This window comes from Lissotriton helveticus, chromosome 6, assembly GCF_964261635.1.
Source record: "Lissotriton helveticus chromosome 6, aLisHel1.1, whole genome shotgun sequence".
Lineage (NCBI taxonomy): Eukaryota > Metazoa > Chordata > Amphibia > Caudata > Salamandridae > Lissotriton > Lissotriton helveticus.
Genome location: NC_136067.1, coordinates 689,929,119 through 689,943,527, shown reverse-complemented (window position 1 = coordinate 689,943,527; position 14,409 = coordinate 689,929,119). Strand labels below are relative to the sequence as shown.

The window sequence follows — 14,409 nt, the reverse complement described above, 5'->3', positions numbered from 1 at the left end:
CATTCATTTCTATGGGCCTGGAAGCCCATAGGAATGAATGGGAATTACCGAATCGGTAAATACTGATTCGGTAAAAGGGGGAAAACATTGAAGGGTGGCAGGGTGTCACTTTGACACCCTGTTGCATCCCTCAATTGTGTATGGGTGCACATGTGGCACACATACATGCCCTAAGGGCATGTATGTCTGCCACATGGCACTGAAATAATTTGCATGAAATTGCTTTTCCCATGTTAGGATTCGTTATTTAACACCAACTACAAGTTGGTGGTAAATAACGAAAACCCCCAAAAAAGCACTCATTTAAGTGCTCCCTACATTAGGAATTCGATAATTTACCAAATTGGTATTTAAGAATTCGGTAATTTACCGAGTCCTTAAATTACCGATTCGGTAAATTACCGAATCCTTAGATTAGGCCCCTACATCAGAGAAGCCTAATGCCGGTCGGTAACGGCCAAAATTTGCTAATTTCAGCCGTTACCAACCGGTATTAGGCTTCCTACATCGGACCCCAAATGATGAATGCAGCCAATCAGCTGCTACCACACCCTCTAGAACCTTCCTAGCAGAGGCAGTTCCCCTTAGATTTTCACTGCACTTCATGTGTGAAGGGAGCCTCTCTGAGTTCTACTCAGTTTCTTTCCTGGAGGATGATCTTTTCAACATGTCAGATAAGAAAAGGCCTCTTCCGCCAATGTAAGACCTTAGGCAGGAAGTGACTCCATGTGGATGATTCACATAAAGACTGTATTTACTTCCTCCATCCTTCTCATTATCTGTCGGACCTTTTCTTCTAAAACTCAGAGGGATAGAGATGGGAGGCTGCCTTTGTGCCTCCAGTCTATCAAGCAACAGAAGTTTTCTGAAGAAGACAGTGATGGTTCAACCAGACGGCACAAAAGATCCAGGTCACAAGATGATACCCCTGGTGAGGGCAGGAAACACCTCAAAACCTCCTAGGAGAGCAAAGGCCATAGAAAGGAGAAACTCCATAAAGTCTCCTCAGAGCCTACAACATCCGTCCCCACCACTCGGAGTGAATTAAAAATGCCGGTTGAGTATTAGCCAATGTAGTCATGCTTTAGAGAAAGAGCATTAGCACTAGTTAGCAGTGGTAAAGTGTGCAGAATCCTAAGGTCAGGCACAATGAATTCAGCAAAAACAGGATGTCAGAAGGCAAAAAGTTAGGGAGAAACCACGTCAAGGATACCAGGTCTAACAGTTACCTTTCAGGCTTCTATTCTTGCATCCAATCTATTTGGACAGGAGTTTCTGTGGGTTGGCACTATGGCCAAGAAGGTAGTGGTAGGTGCCGCAACCCAAAGGCAAATTGCCAATTCCATGAAGTTCTAGTCTCGTTATACCAGAGCACAGTGGAACGAGATGGAGGACCTGCTCCAACACCTCCCCCCAGAGCATAAGGAAAGAGGGGAAGGGATAGTGGCAGAGGGAAATCTTATCTCTAACGCTACTCTCCGCTGTGCCCTTATTGCTGCTGATACTTTGGCTAGAGGGTTTAATACGTCATCATTTTAGGCTTCCACTTTTTGCTGCCTGGGAACACCTTTCTGGGCCACGAGTAGATGAGATTTTAACGGAAATCTGGGAGGACATGGCAAAACTCTGGGGTGCCGTTTGCCGTTCTGACATCTTCAGCGAGGGGGGCTTCTACCTTTAAGTAGCTACTTGCTTCTCAACACATCCCCCCCCCCCTGACAATGCAAAATCTGTTGTGGAGAGACTCAAGGAGTTTCTTCCCTGTTGGTTAGAGATCACCTCTGATAGATGGATTTTCTTCATCATTAGGCACATCCTTTGGCTTGAGCTCACCTCACTACCACCAAACATCCCACCCCACAGACACCTTCACAGCCTGGTACACCAGTGCCTTCTTCAAGAGGGAGTGCAGGCACTCATCCTCTAGAGCTCCAAAGAGCTAGTACCACTGCAGCATCATGGCAAGGGGGGGATATTCTCTATACTTTCTGATCCTCCCAAAAAATATTCTCCATACTTTCAGATCCTCAAAAAAACACGCATTTGCAATGCAATAAGTCTCGCATTTGTGAGAGTTAGAGCTATTGGTGTTCTAAATGGCAATGTCTTTTACCTATGTATTTTGGTTTGGAATAGAGTGCATGTATGTGGTATGGAGTGAAATTATGTGGGTCGGATTGGACTTGTTAGTTGTGAAATTGTGTGTGGTGGAATTGTCTGGTGTGGAACTGTGTATTGGAAATATGTGTCATGGGATGCAGTGGAAACATGTGGATAGTAATTATGTGGTACTGAGTGTATTGGAATTACATGGAGTGGCATTGTGTGTTAGAGTGTAATTATTTGGAATGGTGGTATGTGTATGCAATGAAGAGAGATTGCTATAGCGCAAACTTAGCTACAAAGTAAACACACATGTTTGGCAGACTGGGAGCGTTCACTAGACTTAATACTGCCTCACAAGGGTAGATTTTAGGTTTTTTTTCTACGTGAGGGCCTTACAGTTAGAAAGCAGTGATTTACACAGAACCAATGTCCGATAGCTAGCACTGAATGTGAAATGCTCAACTTCTTTATTGCGCATCTTTTAATAAATTGTGGATTTATTTAAACCTCTGATTACTTATTAAAAAACAGTTCAGGAGAGAAATGCAGTGGAGGTCTTTTGGAATGTTCACCCTGGAAGCAATTAATAAACGTAAACATCGATTTGAAACACTATCCTGAGAAATGTAATGTGGCATTTAAAAAAAGATGTGTGTATAATGTAGCAGGGGCATCTTAAAGATCACAAGGAGCAGTATGTAGCACAGAAATGATGTGTAGGACCAGGTAAACCCCGATTACAGAAATTAGGATGTGAATGGGGGGAGGATTTGAACTGGGCTATACACCAAAACGCACCGCTGGTTTACACCTTTTTATTGTTTCAAGCACATTGAGATGAAGTGATTTGCCCAGCATCACACGATGTTCCTGGCTAAGTGGGGAAGCAATGTATGGACAGCCGATATCCTGGTTCCCAACTCGGTTTTAAGACACTAGTCCACGTCTCCCATTTAAGGCAAACTTTCCCATTTTACAAAATTCAGGAGATCCGTTGACTGCGGTAAATTAGCAAGACCCTATAAGGTGAGCACCTGGATGGTAATTGTCCATTGTGCGGCGGTTTTAATTTCTTTCTTCTGAACGATAAATGTTATTGTATTTTATTTGTGTTTTAAGCTTTATGGGCTTTGACCCCACTGTGCGTCCATGCTCTCCCAAAGAAAATACTAGAAATTAAAGGTTATGGCTGAATGTAGTTCTTCACAGCTGAAAGTATGCAGGAGTGGGTCTCTGTATGTGTTGTTACTTATGTTTTCAGCGCTTGCTTAAATGGTATAAACTGATATTATAAAGCAAATGATAAAAGCAACAAGCATTGGCGGCCGTGAAACGAAAATCGGCCGCGAATAATAATAAAAAAAAACGCGAGTGTGATGCAAAATCGGCCGTGAAATGAAAGAAAAACAAGTCGGATGGGGTGGGGGGCGGGGGAGAAGGAGAGTGAGCAGCCTTTGATGAGCGAGTTGGGAGGGGGAAAGGGGGGAGGAGAAACGAGAGACACGGCCTGGAGGCCGTGAAAGCTCTTGGCATTGCTGTGGGGAGGGGGGAGGAGAAATGCGACACGGCCGAAAGCCTTTGATGCAGCAGGGGGCGGTGAAGCTGCTGGCGGCAGATGGCTGGATTTCATGTGCACGCGCATTTTAGGTCAATGCGCTTGCGCATTCAGCTTGCTTTTCACGGGCACTGCATGGAATCGCCCCGATGGTTAAGCTCTGGATAAGCCCCTATATTCTCGCAAGCTCAATGCGCAAGCGCATTGACAGGCGAGACCTAAAAACTGGGCCCTAAGATCCATAGTAGACCTCAGTCCCCTCAACAAGTACATCCTCTCAAAACACTTTCACATGACTTCTCTAATGGATTGTCATTCCGCTGCTGCAGCAAGGCAACGTAATTAACGCACTTGATCTGGAGAATGTCTACTTCCACAAACCCAACTATCCGTTCACCTCTGCTACTTACACTTTGATATAAGTGGTCAATGTAATCATTTCAAAGTATTGCCATTCAGAGTTACCACAGACCCATGGGTGTTCTCCAAATGCCTAGTTGTGGTGACTACCCATCTCAGAAGGGGTGGCATTTACATGTTGTACTATCTCGACAATTGGCTGATTAAGAGCGCGGGCAAGCTGCACACTCAAACCACCGTCTCCCTTTTCCACACGTTCAGATTTATCATAAATGCAACCAAAACCCATCTCCAGATCCTTCAGATTCAGCCATTCCTAGGGGCCATCCTCAACTCAGTCACGGACAAAGCCTGGCCCAGCCAACCCAGATTACAAGCTTTCCAACAGGTACTGCCTCTCTTTCAGCCACATCGTCATTGAAGTCAGAACAGTGATGTGTCTCCTAAGGTTGATGGCCTCCTGCATAGTCATGCCATACTACACATGTCCTCTCCAGAAGTGCCTATTGGCACAATAGTCACAGGCAGAGGATCACTGGGAAGATCTAGTGTTGCTACGGTCCAGCACCTATTGCTCTCTGCCAAAGTGGTGGAACAGCAAAAGCCTGTTGCAGTGATAGCCCTTCATGGACCCCATTCTACAGGTGACCTTCACCACAGACCCTTGACTTTCAGGATGGGGAGTGCGTCTCTAAGACCTGATAAGTCAGGGCTTGTGGTCACTGCAACAGTGTGGCCTCCACATCATTCACCTAGAGCATCTAACCATCCAGTTAGCTCTCAAAGACTTCCTTCAGGTCTTCTAGCTTAAAGTGGTCCTCATAAAGGCTGACAACATTGCTGCTATGTATTACCAACAGAAAAGATGCGCTACACACTCCAAACAGCTATTGACACTAGAGCAGAGTATTTAGCATTGGGCAGTTCTCCACCGGATACACATCCTGGTGGAGTACCTTCTGAGATCGGGCAATGACTTTGCAGACCTGTTCAACAGTGCAGCAACAAGTCCATGAGTGGGTACTCCGCCTGCAAATCCTCCTCAGGTACTTCCATCATTAAGGGTTAGCTGAGGTCATCCTCTCAACAGTCACACAATGCAAAATGCCAAAACAGCCACCAGGTTTCCACACCTTGAGACATGGGCAACACTTTATAGATGGGGGGTCAGGATTCTCTGCATGCGCTTTTCCTCTTCCCCACTCTTTCCGTATGTTATCAGGAAGCTCTGGCAAACCTTGCTCACTCTCATTCTGGTGGCTCCCATATGGGCCAGACAACCCTGGATCATGACTCTTTTCAAGATGTCTGTCAAATCCTTTGAGAAGCTCCCAAATAGGCCAGACCTTACGGAGGATCAAGGCAAGATCAGACACCCGAATCCCAGGAAGGTCAATCGAGCAAATTGGCTCCTGAGGTCTTTGAGCTTGATTACCTTAATCTCCCTCTAGAATGCATGAACATTCTCAAAGAAATGCACAGGCCCTCTATACAAGCTTGTTACACTGCCAAGTGGAAACAGTTTGTCAACTATTGCTTTTCAGAACACTTGGGCAGTGTCAAACCTACAGTTTAGTATATTGTCTGTTACCTGCTTCACCTGCAGAAGTCAAGTCTAGCGTACACCTCTATACACCTTTACTTAGTCTCTGTTGCAGCTACATGCAAACCAGGAAACACTCTTTATTTTGTTTAGGATCCCTATCATCAAGACTTTCATGCAGGGGCTCAAACAGGTCATCCTGCCTAGAGGGCTTCCTACCCTGGTCTGGAACCATAATGTTGTTCTTACCGTTTGAACCACTTCACTCAATCCACTTAGTTTCTCTCTTGGAAGTTGCCTTCCTTGTCACAATTACATAATTAAGTCGTTTTAGCAACCTACAGGCCATCACCTTAGTAGAGCCTTTCTTTGAGGTCCATAATGACAGACTTTCTTAGAGCCAACCCTAAATTCATCCCAAAGGTCATATCTCCTTCCACCTCAAACAAAATATCTAGCTTCCTGTCATTTTCTCTCAACCAGACTCGGTAGCAGAAAGTGCTCTTCACACCCTTGATGTAAATTGCACATTTATGTACTACATTGACAGGACCAAGATATTCCGCAAACAGAACTATTTTTTGTCGCTTTTGCTAAACCTTAAAGCGGTCATCCTCTGTTAAAGGCTGGGATAGCCAGGTGGATTGTCAAGTGTATCCAAACCTTCTCAAAGCCAAGAGAACTTTACCTGGCCTGCCCACACCACATTCTATCCACAAGAAAGGTGCCACTATGGCTTTTCTCTGATAACACTTCTGTCAAAAGTAAATTCCCTTCGGGTTTATTTTAAGCATCCAGATCCACACTGTGCATAAAAACTCATACATTTTATTATTGTTTATAAAAAAGCTTTGCTTTGAGAGTGCACCCAAGAGACTATCTGGTTCGACTAGGAGAAAGCATATTTGGGAAAGTGTGGAACCAGTGTAATCAAGCTTAGTGTTATGTACTTGGTTATGACCATTTTGATATTTCACATTTGTGATGTTTCTATATTGTTTTCATATTCTCCCATGTTGCTTTTAAATCATGTTTTTGACCAATGCTGATATTTAAAGTGTAGTGACTTTACATGTATTACTCTGAAACTCACTTATTTTTTATAAAAAAAGGTTTTTTATATATTGATTTTGATAAAGAACCCAAAGGATAATAAAATATATTACATTTCTCATAACATACTTTTTTGGTTTACATTTAGGGCCGGAGATGCATATAGTGTATGGATGATATTTATGTGTTTGTATGACAGTGTGGATCTGGATGCTTAAGATAAACCCAAAGGGAATTTACTTTTGACAGACGTGTCTAATCTTGGTGTCCTCTCCCTTTGGTGAGTAGGACCCCTCTCTTATATTTTCCCTGATAACATTCAGATAGCTGACATTTGCAAGGCACCTACATGGTCCACTCCACACTCATTTACTAAGCACTTGTCAGACAATCTTAAGGACTTTTTGCTCTCATCTGTGCCATCCACCGACTTACCTCTGCTTACAGGAGTACTGCTATACAGTTATGCAGAGCATGTATCTACAGCCACACATTCTACGAACAGAACATTTTGCTCACACTGTAAACATTTGTTCGTAGGGTGTAGTGCTGTAGAGTCAATTGTTGCCACATGCCTCCCCGGGAGCCAGTGAATGCTTCAGATTTCGATGCCTTTTTCTTATAACATTGTTATGTGCTTTTACTATTAAAATGTTCTACATACTGCTCCAAATGTATGCTCACCCACTATGCAAAAAACTATTTAATAATGGAAGCTGATGCCCATGTGTGTTACCAACTAAGGGTGTAGTCACTATGCCTTGTGACTCAAAAGACTTCTTTGATCAAAAACAAGCTGCAAATGTTCAAGATCATCACTAAATGGCAGGAGCATGCAGAGCATGTTAATCTATATCACTACACGCTATGAACAGATGCTTACAGAGTAGATACAATGTTCCTTATGGTGCCTGTTCAGTGTAGTTACTTGTATTTGTTGCTGCTATTATTTGCTTTCCGCTCTTGGATTACAAATCGAGGCACAGTTGTTTAGTGCGCAAAAGGTCCTTTTTAAACCAACTGATTTCTAAACTACATAATTGTTTTGTTTTTATATAGGCAGTAGCATTGATGGATGCTATCATGGCCTGAGTGAAGCGATCAAATACAATGTTACATGTTTAAAAAAGTTTCTAGCACCTATTTTAAAATGGGAGTCAAGTCATCATGAGTTAGTATGTTTAATATCTCAGTATGGTAATTTTGTATAATTCTTAGTACTGTCGGGACTGTGTAAGAACAATTGGCGAGTTGCTCCAGCTTGCGGCCTGAATCACAAAGGTGTTCTTAGATCTCAGACTAACGCTATCATTGTTTCCTTCCCCTTACTGCTTTATTTCATTTGCATTACGGCTCACTTTTCTTTTGGGGATATTTTCAGAAATAGAAAGGTCTGAATTTATTAATAGTTTTCTGATTTGAATGGATTTTTACCTAATACGATGAACAATGAATGGAAGCCTAAGAATCTACTCCTAGCCAGTTGTCAGTTGGGGCAATCCCATCAGTGGCCTATCACGTGAGTGCTTATAACTAACAATACACAAGGCAGTTAGTTGATATGTGCTCTTCCAAGTCAAAGGATGCACATATCACACACTCTTGCAAAGCCACGTTTGGCAGAACAGTCTAGCATTTTTTTCAAATATTTAATAACATTTGTTTATTAATCAATGTTCTCATATAAAGCGATGTACTTGCATTTTATTGCATTTATTTATTCCTGCCTATTACAAAATAAGACACTGCAATTACATTTTGCAATTCACATAAAATGAATGTCTATAGAGCTGACCTTTATCTGGGCTACTTCTTAAATGTCAGTGCTACTTTCTATGCTTTTGATCCTGTGAGAACGGCAGTGTGGCTCTTCTCGAGGCTGTCTCTGAAGCTGCACTAATGCCCGCCATGTGTGAGTGAGCCGTCTAGTAGTCATAGCTGATTCTTCTTCTCCTTGGGATGCCTATGCTGCACCACTCATCAGCTTGTGCAAAGTTGTGCTTGTAGGAGTGGAGGGGAATAGACAATTGATTTCTGTGTTATCCACATCAACCCCATATACCCGCACACCCACGTGGGTGGGTTAGTTATCAAGCAGAAACAGACTTTGAAAGGGGTGTACACAATAATTAAAGATGGCTGCCTCTAGTTATTTACTTGAGCTAGTACCCATTCAGTACAACCTGTGAGAACAATCTAAGTGTTACAATTGAATCATTTGTGTTAAATCCCCAAGTCTAGGTGGCGATGCACAGATAAACAATAACAAGTATCTGGGCAGGGTCACGTGGACAGTGCTGCAGCTGAGTATGCCAGTTTAAATTAATGATGTAATAATTTCCTACAAGAAGAGGGACAAGGCTGTGCCTGCTGCCTCATCCCTGAATGCTTTAGGGCATCACTCACTTAGTCTAATATTAGGGGTACTTGGAGTTTGTCAACTTGTTTGATAATGTTTAATGTTATTTGTGTATCAGGAACAAATAATAACACATTTTTAAAAAAAAGGATCTGTTGGGTCAAAATCAGATTTGTGTTCCAGATTAGATCCATCTAAAGTAAGCTGCACATTTTTCGATCTCAGTTGGTGGCCTCTGTGCTGCTGGACTCCACATAAAAGTGACAGATATTTCTGACAAATATTAGATTCATATTCTAAACTACCATTGATTGTATATTATTATCTTTAATCCTTGATTTACATTTTTCTTGAGCCATTCACACATTTTTCCCCCACAGTGACCTTTGACTGTCCGATGTAGGTTTCTATAGTTAAGGCCAGACATCCTTTCCGATTTGGTTTGTGCTTCTAGATGCATATGGTTAAGCTGTGTATGAATACCTGCCCTCTGTATCACAAACTGGTGCTGGTTCTGCCATGAGGATGTATGCCTCGGACATCTTTCTCCAGAAAACATAGGGCCTAATTACGACTTTTGGCTGTGCAAGGGCGGGCTACACGCCACTGCCACGCTGCCGCACAGTCAAGAGTCTCTGCCGCCTGCCAGATTACAACTTATACGTGGTCTGGCAGGTGGGCGGTCTGGCGGTCCAGCGGCGGTGCCTTTTTCAAAGGCGGCAGCACCTATTAAAAAGACACCACAATGGGATCCCCACACAAGGATCCTGCATGGCATGGACTGTAACATCCATGCCATGGAGAAACTGAGGTGCATTCATACTGGGGGCCACATGTTGTGCTCCCCTGTGTGCATCCACATGGCATGAGGTACCAGACTTCCTCTCCACCGCGGTTTTCATGAAACTGTCATGAACACTGTGGCAGAGAGGAAACTCGTACTATGCTTGGCGGGACGATGGCAGTCCCGCCAAGCATATTGCGACCTCAGGACTGCCGCGGTCCGACCGCCCTCCTCGTTATGGGGTGCTTGGACCACCGGTACGGATGTGGCAGGACCGCCGCGCCACCACTAGCCTGGCGGTCCTTGAACATCCAGACTCGTAATTAGGCCCTTAGTGTCTATATTTGATATTCTGTATTTGAAAGAAATTAGGTATTAGAAGTGTCCTTTCAGGTTGTGTCTATTTGCGGATGAGTGCTTTTGACCTTAATGTGAGATTCCGTAGTTGTAGACCTGCCAAAGACCTCTGCCGTCCTTGAATATCTAAGCTGGTACGGGGCTAAACTTTGAGAGTAAATGGATGCTGTTAATAGTTCATTGTAAGTTTTTTTTGGGATTATTTTTCAGGAAATTATAGTGAGGATTTTGAAGACGAACCAGATACCCATCCTTCTGTTCAGACAGAAAAAGAAAAACACCCCGAGGAGCCAGCTGTACAAACTGGAGAAGGGTCAGATAAAGAAAAGCAGGTATACTACGTAAACATTCGGTTTGCCTACCTATGTTTTCGCAGCATGTGTTAAGGGTTTTATTCTTAGTGTTTAAGGTACTTGTGTTGGTGTCCTGATGTTATGTTCATTCTTCAGACTTGAATCGCTTTATTGTCTTAGGTCTATTAACATTAAGTGACTTTTCGAAGTTTCAACTTGGAGTTTGTTTTGTGTGTCTCTCTCCGTCAAGGGAGTTTTATTAATAATCTTAAACACTGAATTGTCCCGCTCATGTCTGGGATCCCCGAAATCTTTCAAAAGCGAAGAGAAAAAACTGCAATTAAGCCAAATAATGAAACTCATTTGAATAGGCATAATTTTCTTAGCAAACCTCAATATAAATGTAAGAAGCAAACATCATCGTTGCTGCTCAGAAACATTTCTTCATACCCTTTTTGAAAGTGAAGGAAATACAAATAAAGTGTTGTAATAGGCATACGGTGTAGCATAGATAAAACACTGCGCTGTCACTATAAGACACCCATTGGATCACCACAATCTCAGCATGTAGCACAGTGACAGTTAGTCCCCCAATTATTTTATTGAGCTTTATGGAAAGGATTCAAGGCTCTGCTCTTTCATCTCTATCTAAAAAAGAAATGTATCTGAATTGCACATTTGGTCTTTATTTGTTTTTTTACTGTATATAGTGCTTTTAAACCTTTTTATTACCAGATAAGGTTGATTTTAAACTCCCGTTTACACCCCCCTTCATCAGTCAGTGGAGGAGGGAACCCTTCTCTGCAAGGATTTTGCTCAGTGAGAATTTTAGAAGTGGATACTTTTATAATGACACTGATTTCCCTCACTAGGCAGTTTTTCTAAAGAGAGTAAAGTACTTTATATCCACAATGTATGATTTTGATGGAAAATGTCACAGTAGTTGCTGGGCTGCGGTCTGTGACCTTGTGCCTGCTTTTCCAAAGAGCATAAGGGTCAGCACAACAAAGGGTCCATAGAGGAAATATGGGGGAAATAAGCTCATACCTAAGCCCCTCTGACCTTTCCTCTAAAACCTTGGGCACGGTCCTCCAGGCACGTCTTCACACAGATCCTCGATAGCCCTCAAAGTCATGGGAATATCATTGACATTATAGTGAGGTGCTCAAAATCATGGAGGGGACTTTGAGGTCATGAAGGAGCCCTCTACATCATATAGAAACCCTCAACGTCCAAGCGATGTTTTCCATATAGATGCTTTCAGTCTCATGAAGGCGTCCTTAACGTCATGGCATCCATGCCACACATAGCCATCCACACCATTTTGTAGAATCTTTCCCAATTGTATGGATCACTTTGTAATGCATACTGTTGCCTTTAGGATTTCTGTGGACATGCGTAACGGCAGACCACATGGTGAAAATTTCCCGTAAGCTGACAGTCTTTATTTATCTTTTTGCAGAATATTGTGCAAGTTTTTTTTTATCATGGGTGACTTTTCCTTCTCTCTGTCGCATGTATGCAGAGCGTTGCTATTTTTTCCAGATGTGTTCTGTTTCATTTTGGCATATGTCACAGTAGAGGGTCTGATGGACCTTCAGGGCTCACATGTCCCAAGGACTCGAATGATAGTTGATGCATCCACATCAAGAAAACGTGATCAGTGGAAAGCAAAATTAATGTAAGTTTATTGTCACTAGACTATATGATCTAACTGTATTTTTGTCGTGGACACCGCTCAATAAAGTGGACAGGCTGTCTCTTTCAAAGGGATTTTTACCCTAGCCTTCTGAGGTTTAGGGGCTATCAATCAGTATGCCTAGAATATTACATTTCATTCAGAGTTGTGGCCAAATTCTTTAGATATGAAAGGGCCTTTATGAAAAAAGTAATGCACTTGCTTCATGAGTTGTTTAGGACTTAAATGTTACTTGTAGCATAGACGGTCCACATTTGTAGTTATTTAGAATATGGGATAGACTACAACTTGAATCAAAAAACATATGTTATCTCCGGGCACTCATGTGCTCAAGTTTAATCAATGGTTCCTTTGGGCGCTATTCTTGTCGCACTGTGTCTAGAAGTGCCTTCGATAATGTGTTGTAGTGTGATAATTTTATCACTAAAGGATGCGCTCTTTCAACATGAAACTGGAAGGTTTCTTCTCTTTGTTTACAATTATCAAAAAACAGCATATACTTTGTTGTTTCTTCGATATTTTCTTTAATGAACAAAAGACTCTACATTCGATTATAATTCTTTCATATCGTAAATCACTTCATCATAGTAAGCTGATAATTCACTATACCAAATGCATTTCGGGTCTTGTGCGATGACCCTTCGTCAGGGGTCTGTTAAAATGAAAACAAATACAGGACCTTAGCTTTCAGATTCAAGTATTAAATCAAATTCATGGTGCATTCTTACATGTAAACCTCATGCATGGGGAGGTGAACTGAATTTAAGGGAGTGAGGTGAATAGGGTGCTCTGAGGCGCTGAACGGTGCACGGTGAAGACGGAGCTATAACGGCTAGAAATGCTAGTGAGTAAATGGAGCAACTGAGGGTGAGATAGATTAGGTGCTCTAAAACGCAGAGAACGATAGGAGTGAAGCTCACGAAGCTTAAGCTGCAGGTGCGTGGGCCGGTAATGGATGAATTACAAGAATAGCCTGCCCATCCTTAAAAATGCTCTAGAGTGGATAAACAAATACAATAATTAGGATAAACTAAGAATTGGAACTTACTGAAGTGAACGCGAGTGAACGCGAAATCGGAAAGCTCTACTTCCGTGTTAGCAAAGCTGCATTGACTTGCTGAACCAATAGAATCGCGTATAAGACGAAAGTGCCACTGATCACGTGATCATAGTAGAATGGCTTCAAATATGGCGCCTATGCCTAAAGTTGAGATCGCCGTATTGTGGAATAAAGTTAATTGACAAAACAAATACAAAGAAAAAGAAAACAGGAGCGTGATCACAGTGTAAAATTAAAAACGGTGACGACGAGTGATTAAATACAGGGTGGGGTGCATGAAGTGAGCGGATGACAGTGTCAGTACATGATCTATATGCACACAATACACAATAATCTATAACGTGCAGTAAAACCTATGTGTAGAACAACATGTTCACAAATTAGCGCAAGGTATAAATGGTGTTTCCAAAATTCAATATCATGGGGGTTAGCTAGTCCTGAGATCTAGGGTATGCAAGTTCAAAAATGTTCAAAGGAAACAAGAGAATTCAATTCTGTCATTCATCCCAGCGGGATATAAAGAGTTTAGTTTTTTTATCCAGAAAAATTCAGATTTTATCCGCTGTTTAACGGGATCCATGTCACAGCGTTGTGGTAGTACCTCTAATATGGTAAATTTAATTTGAAAAATCTGGTGTTTTGCTTCTAGCCAATGCATGGCTACTGTAGAGTTAGTTTTCTGTAAACGTATGTTACTTTTATGTTCTGTCATCCGAACTTTAATTTTCCTCTCGGTTTGTCCTACATAAATTTTGCCGCAAGGGCATTTCATTGCGTATACCACATTTCTAGTATCCCATGTTCCAGAATATTGTAGGTTGATCTTGAAACCTTTGGTGGGGTGCATCAATGTGTTTCTGACTATAACATTAGGAACCATTGATTAAATTTGAGCACATGAGTGCCCGGAGATAACATATGTTTTTTGATTCAAATTTTGTCTACTCAATCTCTGAGCGCACCAACTAACAAAATGCAGTTCGACGATATCGCACAAATTACCACGAAATATTCTGGAACATGCGATACTAGAAATGTGGTATACGCAATTAAATGCCCTTGCGGCAAAATTTATGTAGGACAAACCGAGAGGAAAATTAAAGTTCGGATGACAGAACATAAAAGTAACATACGTTTACAGAACACTAAATCTACAGTAGCCATGCATTGGCTAGAAGCAAAACACCAGATTTCTCAAATTAAATTTACCATATTAGAGGTACTACCACAACGCTGTGAC

General features: G+C 42.0%; 1 protein-coding gene across 1 annotated transcript in view; it reads left to right on the top strand.

Moving 5' to 3' along the window:
• The window catches only part of CEP162 (centrosomal protein 162), a 977,479-nt gene that overhangs the window by 213,381 nt on the left and 749,689 nt on the right, over positions 1–14,409 (top strand). Inside the window, exon 7 of the mRNA XM_078648156.1 lies at positions 10,328–10,449. Coding sequence (XP_078504282.1) covers positions 10,328–10,449 — 122 coding nt within the window. The remainder of the gene's footprint in view (positions 1–10,327; positions 10,450–14,409) is intronic.